The following is a 24,775-nucleotide window of genomic DNA, read 5'->3' on the forward strand; positions in this document are numbered from 1 at the left end:
CGCGGGGCTCGAACCCATGACCTACTGGGTTCGCGCGCGAGCACTTAACCACTAGACCACTGAGCCGGCATCCAACGGTGTTAATGTCTAACTTCAACCAATCCACGAAGTTGCGCCACCGTACACCATTGTCTTCAGTGAGTTCCTATCTCACAACAGACCTGGTTGAACTCCACTGGTAACGGCTTCTCACTAGAACTTCGGGAGTTTTTCCTGAAGTCAGTCACTAGTGAACAGTTGATTATTATCAGAATGGGTTTTGTGGAGATTTTAGAAATTTCACAGATTGAAATCATGAGTCAGTTGAAGCTAGACCACCATTGAAAACCTGGAAGCACTGGACAGCCGTTTCGTCCTAGTATGGGACTCCTCAGCAGTGCGCATCCACGATCTCGTTTAACAAATAAAAAAAATGTCATATTTCTGTACGAAAGTATTAATGTAAATATTCCCCAAAGCGTACTTTCCTGTATAAAAGCCCTGAAGTCGTGAACAATCTATAGTAACTTTGTGAAGCGTAGTATAATGAATACATATGATCAGATAATTAGACATTAATGAAGATATGTATATATTTAAAAAAAACTTCAGGAAATATGTCATTTTAACAAATCATTGAACTTTTCCCATTCTTCCATCATATTCATTATGCTCTTAAGTTTTTGTTTCACTGATATGTGGAAATTAATATTCTGGTTGCAAAACAAAATCTTAGAATGAAAACATTTATCCTCACATGAAAGATTTCCTAATATAAAGCATTAATGACACTAAATAAACAATGCTCCCTAACTTTATTGTTTACAGTCAATGGAAAAACTTTCATCATATTTCTTCTTAGAATCATTATATATATATATATATATATATATATATATATATATATACGGAAATCACGAGATTGCACCATGAGGCAAGCCCTGACTTGGAATCCTGAAGGAAAACGGAAAAGAAGAAGGCCAAAAAACACACTGTGTCGGAAAATAGAAGATATGAAACACCTGGAAAGGATTACCTAGGACAGGGTTGAATAGAAAGTGCTGGTGGGCGGCCTATGCTCCTCCACGAAGGGTAACAGGCGTTAGTTAGTAAGTAAGTAAGTAATATGTATATGCTACACGCACTATTTGAAATAACTTACACTGGGTGTCAAAATAAGTGAATCATCAATTCGAACAATAAATAACACAAATTATTAAAACAATTTTGACTTGCTAGTTAAATACTTATTATTGTACCAATAGTTAATTTCATACTAGATTACTATCTTATATCATATTATCAACATATTATACCGCGAGCGGGATCGTTGATGCGCGCTGCTGAGGAGTCCCATAATAGAATGAAACGACCGTCCAATGCTTCCAGGTTTCCAACGGTGGTCTAACATCAATCGGTTCATGATCCTCAATCAAAGAAATATTAATAATCTCCACAACCCCTATACTGATATTATGATAAGTTAGTAACTCACATAGAATAAATAATTTAAGGTAATGTCAAATGGAATCTTTTGCAAATAGAATCATAACTAGAATTTTAAAAAAAACTTTATACCGTTCAAACTTAATAAACTATTGATCTAATTGTAAATATTTAATTATTCTTTTAATTATATAAACAAAACAATCGGTAAGAAATAAAATAAACAAAACATAATCAAATACAAATATTCTCTTTATTTATTATTCATTTTTATTCATAGATAATCCTATACAAATACGTATATATATATATATATATATATCACAACTAAAAACTAATTATCTCTTTAATGTTCCTTTTTTTGTTTTTTATTTCTTATTAAAATTCTGTGTTAGTAATGAAAAATGATTGTGTCAAACAGAAGAGGGGAGAGAGAGAGGGAAGGAAAGAGAGAGAGAGATGGAGAATAATTGTGATTGATTGTCCATATGTATTCATTTGTTACAGGTTAAAATTGATAGAGTAAATAGTAAATCTCCAGAATAATTGTACTATTCATTAATTATAATCATAATTTGTTTATATTCAATATTAAATTCTATATTGTTATGTTTGTGCTGCTGATAATGAAAATGAAGATTATGATAATGTTATTAACATTATTATTATTACTATTGTTATTATCATTGTTTAATTTCTCTAGGGTCTTGTTTTCCTTTTAGTCTTGACAACAAAATCAAGAATGATGCTGTGCTGTAGTTTTGTTTTTGGTGATCAAATTTAAACCATTTTACTTTTAATTAATACAAAGACTATTGATGTATTATTCTGATCGACAATTCTGTTCTTTCCCTTTCAATGATAAATATTTAATGAATAATAAAAAAGCAACGAAGGAAGGTACCTTAAAGAAAATGATGTACATTATAAGGTGAGAAAATGTCATGTATATATCACAATATTCATAGAAAAAGAAAGAAAAAGTGTCTGCTGGAATATTACGTTGTATTGTTCTTTTCTTTTTTCTTTTCCTTTTCTTTTTACCAAAAAAAGAACGAAAATAAGGAATAACAATAATTGACTCAATGAACAAACCATTTATAATACTTAATACTTTATTTATTCATTCATAAGTTTGATTGATAATAAAATAAAAATGTAAAAGATTGAAAATGAAACTAAAATAGAATACAGCAACAATTATTCATCACAGTAAGCATAATTAAATTATTTATAAAGACAATGAACCCAGTCAAATGAAACTAATGCATGTATACTTATATATATATATATATATATATATATATATATGTATACGTGTTCACAAAATTACAATGAGATGGAATAGTTTTGGTTATGGAAAGAAAGAAAAAGAAAACAAACAAACAATCAAGTACATTTGGAATGGTAATTCATTTTACAAGTAAAAATAAGATACAATACTAAGAATTTTTTAGATGTCACAGTAAGAGAATAAGTCATTATCAAATAGTCTTATATTATTATTATGAATTCATTACATAATCCGATAATTCTTTATTAATGTTACATATATGGTCTATTATTATAAGTAATAATATTATTTATCTTATAAATAAACCATATAGAATAAACTAATGGTGTTATTGAAAGTTTTAATAAGTCAAACATAATTCATAAAACTTTGTTAGGATATTGAAATAAGTTAACATTCCGGAAGCTCTATCAATCATAGTTAATATGCAAGTCCTCTTTTAAACGTTCTCAATACTTATAAAGTGTATTCATTGATATAATGTTGTTTTTTGAAAAAAAAAAGAGTGTTTAGTACAACAGAATCAATTCAAACTAAGTATTATGGATAGTTATATATTGTTCTTTAAAACGGTTTTTTAATTATATTTTTTCTATATGATTTCAGTTTTATTCAAGAAAGAGAAAAGATTTCTTATTGAAAAGGATTGAAAAATAAAATTCAATTTGAAAATAAAAGGCAACCTTTTACATCGGATTAAAGAGAAGAACAAACTGAAGTAGCGGCAAGTAAGATTATTAACAGAAACGTTACTCTTTTAAAAAAAAACACAACATAAAATATACTTCCTAACCGAAGCTGCCTTCTAAAAAAAACAAACAAAATAACACAATAGATAAATTGGCTGAAATACAAAAGACAATAGTAGTAGTGCTAAAATCAAGAAAAAAATGATAATAAAAGTCAATAAGATTAATTGAAGATGATCTGAAAAATATAAGAAAGACAAAAATGAAAGAACTAAACATGTCATGCTGCAATAATGTCAAAGAAATTCAATATAAATATACTGCAAACTAAACTAATAGAACCTAATGACTTATATCACACACAAAGTTTTATTGGTTTTCATTAAAGAGAGAGGGGGGAGGGAGAGAAAAGACAATTTGACATGATTAGCTCATTTGAATCCAATATAAATTTGATTTGTTTTATTTCTATTACTATCGATTATCATTTAGTTACTATTATGGTGAAAATTGTAACAAACAAAAGAAAAAGAAAACACATTGTATATTCACAACTATGTATGCAATAAATTAACAAAATTAAGAAGAGGATTCAATAAAGTATAGAGATAGTGAGAAACATGCACAGCCTGCAATAGATTATGAATAGTTTACCAGTTAATTTTTGTTTTTGTTTTTTTATCATTCTTTTCTTTTTTTAAAATTTGATATTTAATTTCATTTTTGATCTGACATAAAAGAATTAACTGAACACGATGCTGGTGTACCAACATTATCTGAAGCCGTTTCATTTCGTTCATCAACTATTTGTAAAATAGGTTCATCATTTTCTGATTCTGAAAAATGTGTATCATTAATTTCAGATTTTGACATTTCTATACAATAATTAGAATCATATTCATTTGTTATAGAATTTGTTGTAGGTGCAATAGAAGTAGTAGTAGTAGTTGTTGTTGTTATAATATCATGATTATGTTTTTGCAATTTCCCAGTTGAATTTAAACGAATTGAATTATTTGTTCGACTTTTAAGTCCTAATAGATTATCACATTCTTCTTGGTCATTTGTACAATTTCTATGTGATTTTAAAGATTCTTGCATAATTGGTGAATTTCTTAAAGGATGTTGTCGACTTCTTTGATTATTAGCAACTCTTCTAGCTTGAACACATACATCTGTCATACATAAATTAATTGATCCAGTTTTTAATTGTGGATGTCTTTGACGTATAAATACTAAAGATAAATAAAAATAAAACATTTATCACTAAATTTTATCATCACTTGTAAACATCGCATACAGAAAAGATGAAATGTGGTTAGAATTCATAACGCACGTTTCGCCTTACGACTGATAAAAATTCAGTAAAAATACTAATAATGGGATAATTCAAATCACCACAAATAAGATTGTATTTTTCGGTTTGAATACACACATTTGATTTAAATTATACTTGTACTAGAAGTCCATTAAAAACTAAAATAGCTGACACTGTAGTGAATAGAACACGGGTGGGGACAATCGAATGTATTGAACACGAAATTACAGAATTTGTTAATAAAACCTAACAATCATAAAGTAAATGCTTAATTTGCAAAATGACCATCAATTGTCTCAAAATGACGCAGACTTCATTTTTTTTGCATTTTCATACAAATTGTATTCCGTTTCCATCCTTTACTATCCGATCCTCTTGTCTCTCTGCTGCCAGATATTCTGTCCCTGACTAACATCATATACTACTTATGTTAATATAAGTAGCACACACCACAATACAACCTTGCACTTTATTAATCCAACCTGAAAAAAATACTAACACAACTTCACTTCTTGTTTTACTTATCCGACTATATGAAACTCTGCAAAACTTTCAATAACATTCAAGTATTTATCTGAATTCCTTATTTACTTAGTACAAACAAAGTTTGATGGTTGACTATTGAGTATTATCAATCACTTATAAATAAAGTACATATTCAAAATAGGGATAATGACAAAACATCTTTTATTTGAAAAAAGTAAACATATCACAAATAAAATCAAACGTTAGACCATTTCATAATTCTAACTTTGTTACATAATGATATTTATCAATATTAGTAATTACAGTATAATGATGAATTAAGAAAGTTCTCTATTACTATACAGATAAATAAACAATATCTCAATCATCTTCATTTCAACTTAACTATAACATTTCTTATCATAAGTTTTGTAATTTATCATTTAATCAAACGAAACTATATCACTGAGCAAAATAGTTTAGTTCATCATCAATGAAAAAAATAACAATGACATGAAGAGTATCAAACGCAAAAATAGAAAGAAAAAAGAGGAAAAAATGAAAATAGAGGAAACAACAATTATGGAACTACACTAAAAAGTTAAATTTATTTGTGTTTATATAATTTTCAAATGAAGAAAGCTTAATTAGTTTTATTATCCAATTGTTGTTGTTGTTGTTTTTTCTTTTTTTTTAATTTTACAGGAAATGAAAGAAATTTACGGATGTAAAAAAGTGAGATGGAAATCTCATGTAATTTTAATTATTATTCAAATTGTGCGTGTTCTTTATTCTTGTAAAAAAAAATTTATTCTGTTACTGTTTATCATTATTTCTGTGTTCACATTTGGTTATAAATGAAAAATAAAAAATGGAGGGAGGGGGGAGTGAGATTGTATAAACAATGGTATATTGTGTATATCGGCTTATGAAGATAATTTCTTTCTGTTTTATTTTTCGAAAAACCATTAAGACTTTTCTTTTTTCTATATAAATTCATCTTTGATAGAGAAAATTAATTTATCTTTTTGTTCATAAAAAAAACGATATGGTATGATGAAAGAGACTTCCGGAATGTTAATTAATAAAAACATCAAGATTACAGTTATAAATGAGATTTTTAAGTTTGTCCTGTATAATCACTATACAGATGGATAAAAAAAAATGAAAAGAGAAAACGAGATGAATTTACTTAAGTGTGATTAGATCTGAACTATTTTTTGAGCATTCACTATTAATATTTCAAATGTTTCAATTGTAATACCAAAATGCCAAATCCTCATTTATATAACAATAAAGAGGTAAAGTAAAATGGTTTATATTTTCTAGTATAATTAAGTACAAATTGATGTAAAAATGTAGTAACAACAGGGAATATTAAAACAATTAAGATCATTATTATCAATTAAATATAACACCAACTCATGTTTAAATAAGATTTAGAAATGAATAACAGTGTATATTCTAGTATAGGATGATATTTTATGAGAAATCATGCCTATAAATTAGTTACTACTATCACAAAAATACATTGAATTATGTTAGTTGATTAGTTTAATAGATGTCATCATCTTATAGAACGTAAAATAATAAAAACTCTTCTTCTAAGCCACAAATCTTCTTTATTATCTTAATATAGGCTATTGTTATTAAATGATTAAGTTGAGGAAAAAAATGCTGAATTTACCACACACTCCTTCAAACTACTTACAAGTACTGTATGCTCTTGACTAGAAATTAAAGTTATTTTCTTCTATTTTATTAAAACTGTGATCACTCTCGATATAATTAATTTAATCAGTAGCTACAAACTGTGTATATAAGTAAATATTAAAAGGTTATAAAAGATATCAATCTTGAACCGCAAAACAAACAATTTCATATTCCAAAAATCAATGACAATAAGTGGTATTAAAAACAATGGTTCTCATGTTTATAATTGTAAATGGCTAATGAGTTAATTTAATATTTTGTTTTAACTCTCCATAAATCTGATCAACCATAACATGTACGAAAGAGATTTCAGGTAAATACTTTAAATACCAAATCAATACAGAAAATGCTATTACATTAAGAATTTCATAATATTTGTTTAATGTATTATACATGCAACATTTACAGCTGATTTCATCATTGTTTTGTTTAAGCTAAGAAAGAATATTTTAATTTCAAAGTATAACTTCCAGAATGTTCAATATTCGTTTTTTTTTCATTATTATTCTTCTTTTATTTTTTTTACTTTAAAGTATAGAAAAATAAATGGATGAGAATTAAATACCATCTGACGTATAAACTAATTGTTCAATGAAGCTGAAACTAAAAATATTATAGGTTATTCACCATATTTAAACAAAGCATTGGCGTTTTACTCATGTATATTATCCACATGGTTAACTGTACAATCATATATTTTATGAAACTAACCTATGTATAAACCATATAAAGTTGACTAATATCTCAATTTCATACACATAGTTCCCTTTGTCATTTTAAAAAGAGCAAGAACAAACATTCTAGCAGAATAAAATGAATTCATTTTTATTTCGTTGGTTCTCGTCAGCAACTCACAACCTGTGATATTTAAACATCATAATTACATACTGGGTTTAAATTATCTACATGGAAGTGTTTGATTGGAAGTTATATTAAAGATATATTCATATTGTATAACAAGGGTGTAAATAAATGTAATAGGCTGAATATTGTAAATATATACCTTATGTAAAAGAAAATTGTGACAACAGTTCAAATGGCTAGAAACAAGTAAACATTGATAGGAATAAACCAAGTAGAGTTCAGTTGATAAAACAAGATTATTAATTTGGAAGGTAGTTGGGATAAAAATCAATGATGTGATAAGTGCAAGAAAGAGTTTGAAGAAAAAGAAAAAATATTAAGATACAGCGAAAGAATATTAGTCACCATGGCAAAGAAAGATTAATAGCTATCCTATTTTAAACACATAAATCAGGTTTTTGGCGTCTGATAGCAACTGCTTTAGCAAACTTCGGAAGACTGGAGTTTGGCTGCTTACTAATCACCTTGAATAATTGTAGGGTATCGAAATGATATCCTGTATCAAAGAGATGTTTGGTGATTGCTATATTTAGAGTCTTTCTTTCTCTTGTTTTGAGGCTTTATGGAACATGTTCAAAAAATCTGAGATATGCCCTACTTTCTGTTTGGCCAATGTAATATTCATAGCAAATAAAAACTTTCAACAACTCAATGGATGTTAGAATTAAGAACTACTAAACAATGCCAAGTGCATGAACAGTTGTTGCACAAACATAATGTCTAAAATTAATTTAATAGTTGAATTCATGAGTCAAGTAAGGCTAGACCACGATGGAAAACCTGGAAGTACTGAGCGGCCGTTTCGTCCTAGTATGGGACTCTTCAGCAGTGCGCATCCACGAGTATGTTCACTGGATTCAAAACCAGGACTTTCGCTCTTGCAAGTAAGCGCTTAACATCTATATCGCAGAGACAACATACAACGGTATTAATCTTTCACTTCAAGCAATCCATGAAATGTCGCGACCATCTTCAATTGTCTTTGGTGAGTAATTGCCTTACATCTGACACGGTTGAACTTTACTGGTCACCGCTTCTCACCAAAACTCCGAGAATTAATTCCCGAAACTAGTCACTAGTGAGCACATGGTAATTATCAGCATAGGGTTGTGGAGATTGTTGGGGTTTAACAGACCGAAGGTTTTGGTTTCGAATCCAGTAGGCGAGATCTTGAATGCGCACTGCTGAGGAGTCTCATACTGGAACGAAACGGTTGTCCAGTGCTTCCAGGTTTTCCATAGTGGTCTGGCTTTAATTGACTCACGAATTTGACTAGATAATTTCCAGTCTTATTAGATAACAAATACCGTTTGTTACACTTAGAAAATCATTACAACAAAGCAAATTTATTTTACTATACAATAGTTTAAACATATCCGACATAATGAAATCAATAAAATGAATGTTTCCAATGTTTTTATAATGACTGTTATAATCTAGATTGTTGTAACTAAAAGCTAAACAGATAATCTTTATCTCATTCTTAAATACAGACACAAGTAATTTGTAATTAAGTTAATGTAATAATGAGATAAACACATTTTGGTAAATAAAAATACATTGTTTACAAACAAACAAACAAAAACATATTCTGATAGAAATCCTTCCGATTTGATTGAAATGAAATAGCATACCTAATTTAATGAGTATAGTTTAGACTGAACTTTCATAATAAATCTGCTTACAAAAATGCTGTCAATACAATAATCTGACTTTAAAAATTACCCTTGTTAAATGTATAACCTAATATGGAATAAACAGTATTAAAAGTTGTTGTTGTTTTGTTTTTTTAATGAAGAAACCAAGAAAGTAGGTGCTTTAATTTTACAAATACCGATATATGTGTTTAATAAAAATAATAATGAGAGGTTTAATGGATAAAATTTTACAGTATATTTAATTGCATGTGAACAAACTCATTAGAGTATTTCAACTTTACCGCCATAATCAAATTCCTTATCAATAAACTGACAGTATTCATGATTTATTTGTAACTAGTTTAAGAACACATTATGGATGATATTATCATGAAAAGTCTAACTGTTGTTATTAGGTTAAATGAACTAAAAACATATTGATTAATAAACAGTAGTTTGTATGAGTCTATAAAGAGTCTGGAACATTGTTAAGCCCGGTGTAATGTGACGTAATCTGAAGTGATTATATATCTTTAAAAATATAGGTTGAATAGACAAAATTAAGTGAAAATAGATGTTTGACAAGAAATATCAAGAAAAAAGAAGCATTAGTGACAACTACAATATTACGAGTCTTGGTGTGCACCATAAAACAGTAAGTAGACTATAGTCAGAATGACAAAATCGACATTCATTTAGTTTGTCAGATAATCATAATCATAGTAGAGCCTGGAATAGGTATTTATTAGTACAGTTTACTACACTGGATTAGTATAACCAGATAAAAATAACAAGTTGATTGAAATAATATAGTAACAAGGATGATATGAAAGATTAAATATTTATGTTTTTCTAAAAGACGGAATTGAAAGATGTATGTGAGAAAATGCTGGAATTTGACATTGAGAAAAAGATAATAATTGAACGAGTCTACCCCACTATGAACCATTCTGAGCCACTTCACCTAATATTTTCAAGCAGTGATTGTAGTTCGAATCTGTCTATATAGCTCAAACCCATACTCAGTGACTTCATGAAGCTGTAGTATGTTTTGATTCGGACTCTGCTAGGTTTCGTTTAACCTAATTCTATTTCGACAGACATCGCCTGTCACGAGTGTTATTAGGCTTTAGTAACAAGTGTCATAAACACCTCAGTCAATTAAAACTCATAACCACATCAACCAATCCGACACCACCTAGTATCCTATCCCTAACCTCAACATTGAACACTTTGTCGTTCCACGAAAAACGAGTAATATTTCGAAGATCGCTATTATTAAGAACTTGCAGTCTAAGTACTTCATTTACTTTCGTAGTCTAAGTTTCACACCCACAAAGCTATAGAGGACAAACTGCTGTCAAGTATACATCCCATTCGACTGGTAGACAAACATCTCGTGCTATATTTGTCCCCACTGAGTTTTATTATATCGAAAATACGGACTTGTTTATTGTTAGTCGCATTAAGAAATAGAGTGAAGTTGATTTAGTGGCTAAATAGTATTGAACTTTTCTCAAGATTCTCTATCTGCTGATGGTTGCTCAAAGCACTAGAAACTCAATTTTTAACAGAAGATAGCCGTCCTATAATGTCTGGACTTCTGCATTATCTTACATAATATAAGCCCCTGATGACAACTGGATTCAACAAAAATAACTAGGTAATAATCAAAACGCAATATACTGCACAACTAGTGAATAAATGCTTATTAACCATTAACCAGAAAATTACAATTAAATTCGCAAAAAGCTCATGCCGTCTTAATATGGACGGTTATTATACATAGATGTATATTTGTTTATGGTATAGAAGGATTTGTGGAGATAATTTAATTATCATAAATTAAATCACAAACCGATCTTAGTTAAACCACTGTTGAAAATCTGTGAGCACTGCACGGCGATTTCGCTCTGTTCTTGGACTCCGTAGTACAGTGCATTCACGAGCCTGTGATTAACAGTCGAACACAAATGACTAAACTCGAAACCACTGAATCGGCATCCAATTGTGTTAATGCTTAGTCTTAATCAATCCACAATATTGCTTAATCCTCGTCTATTGCCTGCGGTGAATAATTGTCTCACACTAGACATAGTTGAATTCCACTGATTTCAACTTTTCATTAGAATTCTACTAATTGGATTTTGAAGTTAATCACTAGTTAGCATATGATTATTGTTGATATAGTAAGATCTATGCAATAACTATTTAAAATGATTAATAATAAGTTATTAGTGAGAAATTCATCCAGTGCAAAATCAAACTAAACTAGTAAATAACCATGATTTTCAAATGATAGAAATCAAATAATTATTACATAACGTTAAGGACAAAGAATCAATTTCATTTCAAGTGCATCAAAACAATTTTTCAACAACAATAAAACAACTCAAAATTTACATACACACGTACATATTAAAAGTATAGTTATTTAGTATTATTCTCTAAGTAAGATATTGTTACATAAAAGAGAAATAAATGAGAGAGGACTAAGAATAAAAAACCTTATGACTATTAATAAGAAACTAACAATCACCAACGTCTATTACTGATATTACCAGTATAGTAATCATATATATATATATATATATATATATATATATATATATATATATATATATAATTACATATTTAATCATGCTGTTAATAAAACTACATTTATTAATGAACTTAAAGAGGATAATGAAAAAAAGAAATTGTAAAATGTACTTTTATTCTTTCATTCTAACTAACCATTTAAAAATGGTTTTATAGGTTGTTCTGTACGAAATAATCATAAGGACGGAATAATTAATTTGTTTTTTTGATGGATTGTATCATATTTTGTTGTCATTATTTAGAATCAAAATAAATTGATGGGAAAATGATGGAAAAGAGAAACTGAAGGAAACTAATTTCGATAGTTATTATTTATTTACATACAGAATACAAACTTTTGTTTGTTTGTTTTTGTTGTTATTTAATTTTGAGTTAACTGTTTTAGATTACGATAGTTGTCTTGACTGCTAAACTGCAATTCTTAAATGATAATTATGAAGGAGAAAATAACCACGTCGCAAATAGTGGCTTAATAAAATGTTTCATTGTGAATGTAGGGAGAATAAACTCTAAGCACACTTTGAAAACATACATTCATAAAACATTTAAAAGTAATATTAACGTATACAGCTTTTCTGATTAGTTGTATTTGACTTATTATCAACTATCATGTTTTTATTATGGTGGCAATGAAGACTGTTGAATTTCATTTAAATCGTAAACCAATCTAAGTTAGGCCACTATTGAATACCTGGAAGCACTAGACGACCGTTCCGTCTTAGTATGGGACTCCTCATCAGTGCATAAACATAGTCTGGCATGCATGACCCCAATTCAGCACCTTCGATGTCACGCGCAAACCCTTAACCTCTAGACCAATGAGTTGGAATCCGATTGTATTAATGTTTAACCTCAATCAATCCACAACACTGCATGACCAGGAGAGCTAATCTGTTTCAAGTGTGGGGTAGTTACTTACCAAAGGTAATAGAAGATGATCATGCAATGTCGTGGATTAATTGAAGTTAAAGACTAGCACTGTTGGATGCAGGTTAATCGGCCTAGAGGTTAAGTATTTGCGCACGAAACCTAAGGTGCTAAGTTGGAGACCCGCATGAGGAATCGCGATTACGTGCTGCTGAGCAGTTCCATACTAGAACGGAACAACCATCTAGTACTTTCAGATTTTACACGGTGATCTAACTTAGATCGGTTTATAATTTCAATGATATTATGTTTCTAGCTAATTTTTAGTAAAATGGATTGTCTTTATGTCTTGCACAAAATACTTTAGTGGGAGATTTTCTGAATACTAACTTAAAACGAAGATGGTAATTTTCATGAAAGCTTTCCTTGATTGATATCATTTAAATGGACTAGAATTACTCTCATTTCAAGATTCTGGTTAATTTATAGTTTCCACAATAAGTATTCATTCAAACAATCTTATTGTTTACTATTGACAAACTTGTATAAAATAAGATGGTTTAAGAACACATAGATCATCTTTTAACTGCACTGACCCTAGAAACGGAATGGAATCAAAAATATTTATACTGTGAAAGAACCGAAGAATAACTGCTAAAAATATTGCTTTGGTTTTAAAGTGATTTATTGTCCGTTTAAACTAAGTGACGAAGTAAGAATTCATTTCAGAGGGTTTACTTGTCTTAACCCGACTAACAATTATTTTTAATATATTTTATTTGAAAAATAAGCCAAGTACTTCATTTTATGATGTCTAGTATTGGCTAATTTAGTTTTATTAGATCCCGTCTTTGAGTTACTTATATTTTCTCAATATAAGTTCGTTCAACTTTAACCAGTTTGATTGTTTACAATATTCTTCTCCAAATGATTCAGCTGCTGGTGAAATTTTTGTTAATAGTATATCCCAAACATTATGATTTCATGTAAATTTCATAGTTTAGAAAATAGGAGAGGTTCGTTTTTGAAACAAAAAGTAACAGGAATTTGGCGAAATCAACTTCTCTGGGTTATATTAGCTATGGAATTTTAGTAAATTTGATCATAAATGTAATTTTTATTATTTATAAGAAAGGAATGGATAGTTTACTTACTTTTAATTGCTTCCGTAACACTTGGTTCTAGGCGCTGTTTATAAATACCTTCACCAGATAATGATGAAGCAGCCAATTCATCTTGTGTAAAAAAACTTTTCATCAGTAATCTGATTAATCGCGTAGCACTTCCAGATGATTTTACAATTAAACTATAAAATATATCTTTGGATAATTTCACATTTGGATGAGCTTCAGATAGTAATATTTGACTCTGTATCAGAAAAGAATAAGAAAAAAACTATCGATGTCATTGTCAGAAGACAAGAGGTTACTTAATCTCTAAAATAAACTATTACTTACAATGATTCTAGAGATTTAATTATGTTTAAAATGATAGGCGTTTGAAGAAGTCACTTAGTTCAAACACACATTAGTTCACAACATATCAGCTAAAGCCTAATATAATACCTACATCTTGCTGAACAAATATAATCGAATTAAGGATTCAAAATATTTTCGTAAATCGTCTTCAATCATAAGATACAAAATAAAATCAATCATGATGTCACAATAAATTTTTCTAAATATAAAATTCACTTGTTTATTGAATGAAAAGTATTGGTTTAGTTACCGATATGGCTGATTTTAACCAAAATTATCGACCAAATCTCATTAATTACATCCATGATTCTGTTTCACTTTGATATGCGAATTCATTTTCTTGGCTCATTTTTGATTTCTTTTAGTCATTATGTAATCGAATTTTTAGTAAATCTATAAGTAGTTTATGTAGTCAACTGGAAAAGTTGATTTTTTTCGTAATGTGAAATAAACACTATTTCCGCCTAATTTCCAAACTTCCTGATAGTTGATTTAAATAATTTCATTATGAAATAACTCCGAATATACTCCAAATAATGTACTCTTATGAATTTACAAAGCTTGCGTTATAAGAATTATGGTAAAATATAGTCATACGAAATCAGTGTTTTACAAATATGGAAGATAAACTGTTTAGTTTAACTGCCAATATTACATCCAGCTTAATAAATAACTGCTTTCTAAATAGGGGATATATTATATCCCACTAACCAAACAACTTAGTCTAGTCATGTAATCAACTTAAGCGTTATTTTCACGATAAAAACTAGTCAATATACAGATATGATGAGTAGTATCCTAGTCCAGCCATAAATTAGAATTACTCAATAACAATCTTATTAATTAATCACCATTTATTGTAATTTTTTTATAAATGTCACTGTTAATATCATTCTGTAGAATATTTCACCTAAAGAGATATACTTGCATGTTAATAGATGTATCTGTTTTAGTAAATTTCACTTGTTAAAAACAGTTAACTCTTTTTTTATTTTATACTTCTTTCTATTGTCTTTATGTGTTGTATGTTGTATGTAGTTCTCTGTTAGAGAAACAAGTAAATTGTCTTCATCACAATATCGCGTGTTATATTTCTTACTGTAAATGTTGACACCACTATTATTATTATACAAGTTCTATCACTTTTTCTTTCTTTGAAATTAACTCGACTCTTTCAAACATCATACATGTTTGATTAGGAATCATGTTGTTCTTTGGATCCGTGCATTATTCAAACTATACAAGTTTAGACAAACAGTGAAGTACTATTTATCCTGTTTTTTTTCTCTCTCTCTGTTTTTCGCACACACACACAAAATGGATACTAAGTTCCACAAATAAAATTGCATTTGTCTGTATAGTAAAAATAATCTTTTTTTTAATATGACAAGGTATAATATCCCTACATTTGCCTGCCAGTCTGTTTGTTCTAAGAATATTAACGCATTTATTTTTTCCTTAAAAATGAATGAAAAATAAACGCAAGTCTATCTCTTCTTACATCTCAGCTTGTGAATGTGTATACAAATAATTTGTATATCACATTTGAACAGAAAAAAAATAAGAAAACAAATTTATGAATACCAGTGCTATCGTGTTGGGTTTTTTTAATAAGTTGAAATGAAATAAGTAAAAAAAAACTACATACAAACTGAGACAAGAATAAGTGCACATTATAAAGGAGAATGATGAATTTATCTTGACTACATCAAGAAGAAAGAAAGAAGTAAAAAACGGAAAGAAAATTCTATCAAAAATGTTTTATCGTAATAATAATTATTATATTATCAATGATAAAATGAACTATATAACTCTCCCCCCTCTCTCTCTCTCAATATATATATATATATATATATATAACTCAAGACAAAATGCCATCTTCCAAAATAAATTTAATTAATGATATCGTTTGACATGATTATTATTATTATTGTTGTTGTTGTTTCTTCTCTATTCCTTAAAACTACTGAAAATTTACTGATATGTATGAAATATGAAAATATTGGGTGAAGGGATATTTGAACAAACACACACATATATATATATATATACATACACATACACACACACACAGATACACAACTACCACACGCATATACCAAATAAAATATTCAATAATAATAATAATGATAAAATTCGTGTTTTACATGAATTAAGATTATCAATAATAATAATCATTGGATAATAATGTAAGAAATTGAAAATCATGAATAATGAGAAATAATTTAAGAATAAAATAATAACGGAAAAGAATAATTAACTTAGTTAGATATAACTATGAATGTAGTCATGAAATTTACTTATTGAATTGATGCTTAGTTATTCATGAATAACAAGTTAAATAAGAAATAATGAAAAAAAATAATAATGATAGTCTATATTATTTTTGATTAAATAACATATGTCACTAAGGTGTATCAGTTTAATATTTGAAAACAAAACGTTTATTGAATAGATAAACAATCCCTTTTTTTTAAAAAAAAGAACAATTTTTGCTTTTTAATCTTAAATACTATTGCTAAACAATAATTCAATGATAAGAATATATGGAATATTTAATAGGTAATTTAATAGGGGTCGTGAATGTGCACTGCTGACGAGATGGCTGTTCAGTGCTTCCAGGTTTTCTGTGGTGGTTTAGCTTCAATTGACTCATGATCTCAACTATTGAAATTACTACAATCTCCACAAAACCCCTTCTGATACTAAATAAAGTATCTCGATACTATAGAAAGTTATGATGGAACTAAATATAAAATGATCATATTTACTGTAATTATTAAAATGCACACCTTTGAAAATAATTGTAATATTTTAGTAATTTTAGTTAGATAAACTATTATTTAATGTTATAATGGTCAATCTATTGAAGACAACAAATATTATGCTTATATGTGAAAATTACATTTGAAATAATCTCAGTGATTGGAATTTAAAATAATTCCAACGTTTCGTCCAACCAACTTGTCTGAACTTCTCCAGGGTAATAAACTAAGAAGTTCAGACAAGTTAGCTGGTCGAAACGTTGGAATTATTTTAAATTTCAATCACTGAGATTATTTCAAGTATAAGTTTCACACATAATGACTTCTCTATACTCGGGGCTTAATTTCTGTCCAAATATTATGCTTGTTATGTATTTGTTTGGCATTCATTTTAAACGATTTCTTGTTGTTAAGAATCCGGTTGAAGTAATTCTAAAATAGTCGTTAAGTGAATGTGTTTATTTTTTAAAAGAACTTCATTAAGTAAATAGTTCTTCATAGGGTAGCAATCGGTTTTTTTAAGGTTTTACATCTAGTCCCAATTGTGAAGAATGTAATCTATTATTTAATAGTCTCGGTTAATTCTCAAGTTTTTTAGAAAATTACCTTAGTAGAATAAACAATCAAACAGCCAAAATATAAACCTATGATGATATGCATATATAACTCTTGTCACACCGCATAAAAAACTAATGACTGGCGAAATGGATTTTTACTAACTATGTAAAACAAATATTTTAACCATATTGTTATTGATGAATATGAAAATTTTTTTCTTTGCTAATGGGAAGTGGGCTTAGAGTTATCCGTTTGAACCAATTACATTTTGTTAAGTGAAATATTATATAGTATTGTTAAAGAGTTTTTCACTAACTGTTTAATTCCACATCAATAAGGCACAATAGCTTCAACGGACTCTAGTCTATTGCACTTCGAACTAAATATTATTCAAAAAATCTACCATACAGACTAGTTTAAAATCTGAATCTGAACAAATCTTTTTCAACTTTATTAGGAATATCCCTAAGACGAACGAAAAACAGTATAATCCCTATAAGGGAAAATGCAAGCCACTTATCTAACATATATATATATATATATATATATATATATATATGTCCTAATAATCCTTCAATCCGTAAATCGTTACCCTACAACGAAGAGTTCATCATATTAGGAAAGTAATTGATATTCATTACCTCGTAAATTAACTTTTACAGCAATTCACATACGCTACTTTATGAAACTAAGCCATCACACTGATATTTTGTTGTTAAAAATATCAGCTATGAGACCAACCATAGAAGTTATGGAGGTAGCGTAATAAAATGTTATATATGTATATCATTTGTAAAGCTAAACACAACTTCAATCCCGAGCTCTACCTCATTTCAAATTATATGAATCATGACAGCTAAACATACATAGACAAGTAATCGAATAACTAAAGATTATGCTTAATATGAAGTGATTTATTTCATATTTATAAAAGTTGTTTATTATTATGTCCTTACTTGTTTGAAAAAATGAAACAATCAAACGAGAAAACTGTAAAAAAAATGGAGTAATATAAAAAGTAAAACTCATATAAAAACTCACTTGGTGTTGTTTTATTGGTATCTTTCTATTGTTATTTAGGACTGCAATTGATCAGTCTCATGTTAGCATATGTGCATCCTGTGCGGATTGCTTCGATATAGCCTTAAGTCACAAGCTTTTTAGGCAAATATGGATAGTGGCTAGCTGATCAGTTCCGAATAGGACGAAATGTGTGTCCTGTATTCCACTGCTAGATACTATCCATCTTCATATAAAAACTGTCTGATAAGATGTAAACCATTTATCTAAATTCATGATCTACAAGAAAATTCATTTGCCTAATTTTCATTAAGCTTTAATCTGGTCTATCCTATTTTCCTTTTTGTTTTAACCATCGTATTCACTGTTCAAAGATGTACAGTGTCTATGTTATGGGTTTAATAACGTTCAATAGTTAGATATACTCAAAGCTCATATATCGAGTAGCACAAAAACATATCAGTTTAAATGAAGAAAATATCCAAATGGAAAGACTATTAATAATAAAATTAAATAATACAAATTATTTATGTATTGAAGTTACCTAAATCATTATAACAGTATTCTGACAGATGCCATAAATTGTTCACAATATAATGTGTATTATATGTGAAATAACCTTATAGAATGATCATTTTTCAATGAAAAGAAAAACAAATTCACGTTAGAAAATCTCTAAAATCATTATTGATTAAAACTACATTACAAGAAAACAGAAGTCTAGATCATGTTATGATTTTATATAAAGAAAGATTAAGTAGAATACTTTGTTATTACTAGACATGGTTCAACCACTTTTCAATGCATTCTTATATTAAAATAATCATTCTGTAATGTATATACTCTCCTTATACTTAACAAACTATATCAATTTGAAATAAGAGTGTAATAAATATAACTATTTCTCATTCTTACATTTGTTGACATGTTTACAAATGTACTCACAAAAACTCGCTAGTTATATATCTCGGTAGTATGAATTGAAACAATTAAGCATCTACTTAAAGATTATAAACTACATCTTCAATCTTTTGGTATATGAGAATATCCAGTTGTTAGTTTGAATTAAAATAGTTAACTTAGGTAGAATGGCTCTTTTATGATCACTCAGTTTTGTGTCATATTACTTGGTAAATAATTACTGATAGTTTTAATAATTGCAACAATAATAAAACTAACAATAAACCGAGTAAATTCAAAGTGATAATTATAATCTAAACCTGTTTTATTGATAAACTAAAAAGGGGAGAATGTTTCTTACTGAAATTATTTTCTATTTCCAGTATAGTACTTATTTTTTTCGAATGTAAATTGTAGGTTATAAATACTGGAGAATAATAACATAGTCCCTTTTTAATAATCCAAAGTTGATTATAGGGATGAACACGATGGGGAAGTATAGACTGTGCAAATATTATTATTACTACTACTAATGTAAATGAGAAACTTCAAATGACTCCTATAGAGAATACTAATTATAATGATTGTGATGGTATATACGCCTGTACGAAAAAAAGAAATTTAATTCGAAACTAAGGAGTTCAATACTCATTTTGTTCATTATTCCAGAAACTATTTAATCTTTCTGCTAAATTTGGGACACGTGTATATCAATCACTGTGATAAAAGTTTCTTTTTTTTCTGTCAAATACTTTTTCATTTAAAGCGGGGCTTAATTTATTTATGATGTATGATCGCTAATTGATATATGTATCTATATGCCTTGAAATCCACTTCAAATATGTTAACCATTGTGTGCATGTAATTATTTACCATATAGGTGTCTCATTTCGAAGTGATGTAAACACTTTGTATCGTTTAAGTAACATAAAACAGAAAGTAAATCACATGGAAATGCCATAAATATGGGCTAAAAAATAACAGTTACCAAGTATCCTTAAAAAGGTCATTTTACTGAATAATAAAACACTAAGTGAATTCATGTAAGTTGGATATTACGAACTGACTGAGTTATATTGAAATTAACTGAATAGATCTGGTCTAGAATAACATGAATTCATTTGAAAAGATGTAATCATTTAATAGGTTGAATTAATATAGTTGAATAAATGTTACACTCATTAAATTAACACCTAACCCAGTTTTAAAAATCATTCAAAGTGACTAGAAGAATAAAAGATATTCATGAAATTCCCTATCTACCATTTGAATATAAACGAAAGGGCTTAAACCATATATTGATTAGTACCTTGAGTTATACCAAAACTGCACACAAATCACTAGTTGAAAACTTGAAACAAATTTGAGTAAAATTTGTCAGAATGATGCACAGGAATTCATTTTTATTGTCCCGCATTTTCCTTTGAATATCGTGTTTCCTTTTAGATCGTCTCTTCTTATTTTATGAGAAATCAGGTCATTCGGACTTACGTAGTATGTTGTTTAGTCTATTTATCTAAGTGGTGATTAGTCTTATTATTACACTTGAGATAATTTGCATAGATCTGCTAGTTCATTCAATAATTCTAATTTGTATTCTATTATTAATCACAATTTTTATGATTCTCTCTATGAACTGATTTCCTTATATCTAAAATATCCGCACACGAAGATAGTCTATTAACTCAATCCTATCCTAAACAGTGGGCTAATTAAAAAATTATCTAATAGGATGGCTAAAAATAGGATGTCATTGAATTTAAAAGCAATTTTGGCCAAGACGAATGTCATTTGAGAAACCATTGAAAATCAAGGGAAACTTAATATCTGATTTGACCTAATTTAGCATCTCTTATCATTCATGATCCTATCATGGATCAAATTGTTTAGATTTATAATAGACTACAACATTTTTAATCAGTGAGTTAAAACGTAAGCATGTTCATTTCGAATTCAGTCAGTTCGTGATATGGTGAAACACTTATTGGATCTCACAAGTGATTTAATGTCATGATCACAGATTTCCACTAAGATTTCTGAAAATTTAGCAAATAATTGGTCAATAATGAGTAAATGAGCTAATGTGAGAGTTCATAGTTTGGAAATACTTAGAAGTCATTGAAAAAACAGTGAACAGCTACCTATTTCTCCCTTCGTCTGCATATTTCTTCAGAGAATGACAGTCCACAATTAAAGTTACCTTCACATTTTAAATTAATTCACCCTTTATTTATCAAATTTAAGATTAATAGTTTCCAATGAAAATGGAGGCGATGTTTTTTTTCTTTAACAAAAACTGATACCGTTAATAATGTTGATAATATTTCAAAACTACTGCTGCATTATTCATGCAACCAATTCTTCGAAATGAAATTAGTTATTATCATTATTATTATTGTATGTGTTTAGTCAATGGATGAAATGAGACTGATTATACAATTGTGAGAAGAAGACGAAGAAGAAGAAAAAGACAAGGTTTTATTCATAGTTAAAGAGCAGTTATTTTCCATTATCATCTTACTTTAATTTCGTCATAGTTCTCCAAGTTCACGTCTATTCATTGAATTTATTCCACTTTTTTTATGTTGGTCTACAACAATTTTCTGACTTTATTTCTCAATTCAAGTCCTTTTTCTTAACATACTATCAATAATTTTTCTATACTTCTATTTCAATTAAATTATACACACAGATATATATATATGTCAATCTGTCTCAAGTGTAACATGACAAGGATTGGGCTCATTCGATAAAACAAGTCATATAATATATATGCACATGCATGGATTCATGTACACACACACACACATACACATGTATTTCTAGGCAGTCTTCTTGTTGTTTTCTTTTTAAATGATGCGAAAAATTAAAAGCTAACTTATAGTAATCCTTTGGGTTTTTATGTCAATTTTAAGTCGGACCTAATTCACTCAAGTCACTTTTTTCTTAACAGAATCTATGTAAGAATAATAATAATAGTAATAATAATAAATTGAATTTTCAATTATCAAATAATTTTCTTTTTGGGATGAAATTGTCTTTTGAAATTTTATTTTATTATTTAATCTATATATCAACGACTGAATCTACCTATTCAATAGTTCTAGTCGGTATGGATATGTAAAACGAGTTGGAAAAAAAAATAAAGAAATAGATGCATACATGTTTATTTACAGTATCTTAATCATCTCATGAGATCTACTATTCTAGTCCATACATATGTATGCATATACCATCATACTCAGATCAATTTTATTATTCCTCCCCTATTTAATTGATAATTTTATATACGACTTTCAAGGTATCATGTAGGCAATGAAGACTGTCCCAAGAGATTTGTTACTATGGTAAAATTTAAGTAGATTTGAATATATTTTTTTTAAATATTGATATATTCATTTCCGTCTATCTATACAAGTAGATACTCATAGTCATGTACCCATGTTGAACAAAGGAAATTGAATAGAATATAAAATAAAAAATCTAATAAATACATGAATGTTATAAAGTTAAAGTACAGAAAACACTTCCTACTATTCTATCTATCATTTTTCTCTAGTTTAATTCATTTTAATTTTTAATTGAATAAATAATTACATGAATAAGACAGAATTTATTGATATAGAAATTGATCACAATTTTTAACCACTACCAACACCTCAATTCAATTTAGTATTTATTCCCCAGCCAATCAATCAACCATTGAAGCAAATTAAGAAAGAAGTAAAATTCTAATTAACTTTTCGTAACCTGAAACGACTGTAATTTTTTTTTGTTCTTTTCTTTCAATTTGTTTGTGTGTATAAGAGCATGTGCTTACATTTATATATGTGTATGAGTAGATACGAACTGGTTCAATTTGTCGTTGACTCGTTCATATCATAAATATTATTAGTTTACACATATCTATTGTTCGTTGAAGTAGAAAATAAATAAGCATAAAAGTGAGGAAGTGTCGCTGAATGATTTTAGTAAACGTCATATTCAATTAAATAAATGTTTACAAACACTAGTTTAAATGTTATTTTGAAAAATGAAAGAAAAACTAAATGAAGATTACTTACACTTTTTATGTTAACCATTATATTGTACATCTATAAATCTATGAAGAATCTTAATGAAATGTTTAATAAAAATATATTAATATCAGAAAGGGGTTTTGTGGATATTATAGTAATTTCAATAGTTGAGATCATGAGTCAATTAAAGCTGAGGAGTCCCACAATAGGACGAAACGGCCGTCCAATACTTTCAGGTTTTCCATAGTGATCTACCTCCATTTGACTAATGAACTCAACTATTGAAAAAAATATTAGTAATTTGACTGAAGATCAAGCTTATTTCTTTGGATTATTTAAATCAATACCGAAGAAATACCATCAATTTTAACTGAGTACAAGACTATTCCGAAGTGCATATTCTGTAAACTTCTGTGTTATTTATTTATGCAGAAATATAATGCACAGTAGATTTGTCCCCTAATTCAGCAAAATAATATTGAGAAACAATCAGGACTTCAATTTCAAAGTTAAAACATCGAAAGCCGAAACAATTGAATACAGAATACCTAAGTTTACAACAAAATCTAAACAAACCGTTATTTGTATACTGCTTCAGTGAGATTAACTTCCCACGTTAAATTATTTCAAAAAAATGTCACATATTCAAATGGTAAAATAGATATGTACCAGCAATGCTGTCATTTTAAAATTATACAGAGGCCACAGTTTCTACAGTCTAAAAATGTTGAATCTGAAGTTACATTTAAGTCATTTTAATGTGTACAAAACCAATCTACTCTGACCTTGAATATCCTCTGGCAATCTTAAATCGATCAAAATGAATAGGAGGACGGTACATTTTATTCTTACTATGCTATATCATCCCTTTCTGTCTGATCTCGTACATCATAACTTAACATATGTTTGAACCTTTATTTAATTGTACTTCATTAGTCTTCATATGAAGACAGCTTGACAACTATATTAATAATCATACTGTTCAAAATGTATTGTGTAAGTGTATGACTTTTTTCAGGTCAACACCATCTGCTGATGAGCACTCGAAATTTATAAACGGGATTAATAATCTTAAGTTTGAGTGAAGAAAGTAGTCATTGTGAAAAGATTACAAAACATTTCGTGGATAATATAACAGAGTCGTAAGCAATGTGGTTTAAGA

The 24,775-nt window shown here is 28.3% G+C and overlaps 1 protein-coding gene across 1 annotated transcript in view; it reads right to left on the bottom strand.

The window, feature by feature from the left end:
• Nucleotides 1–2,715: 2,715 nt before the first annotated feature.
• The window catches only part of MS3_00001854 (uncharacterized protein), a 62,299-nt gene continuing 40,239 nt past the window's right edge, over nucleotides 2,716–24,775 (bottom strand). Inside the window, exons 2-3 of the mRNA XM_051209358.1 lie at nucleotides 14,028–14,241; nucleotides 2,716–4,643 (exon numbers count right to left, since the gene is read on the bottom strand). Coding sequence (XP_051074811.1) covers nucleotides 4,126–4,643; nucleotides 14,028–14,241 — 732 coding nt within the window. The 3' untranslated portion in view covers nucleotides 2,716–4,125. The remainder of the gene's footprint in view (nucleotides 4,644–14,027; nucleotides 14,242–24,775) is intronic.

Source organism: Schistosoma haematobium, chromosome 1, assembly GCF_000699445.3.
Source record: "Schistosoma haematobium chromosome 1, whole genome shotgun sequence".
Classification (NCBI taxonomy): domain Eukaryota; kingdom Metazoa; phylum Platyhelminthes; class Trematoda; order Strigeidida; family Schistosomatidae; genus Schistosoma; species Schistosoma haematobium.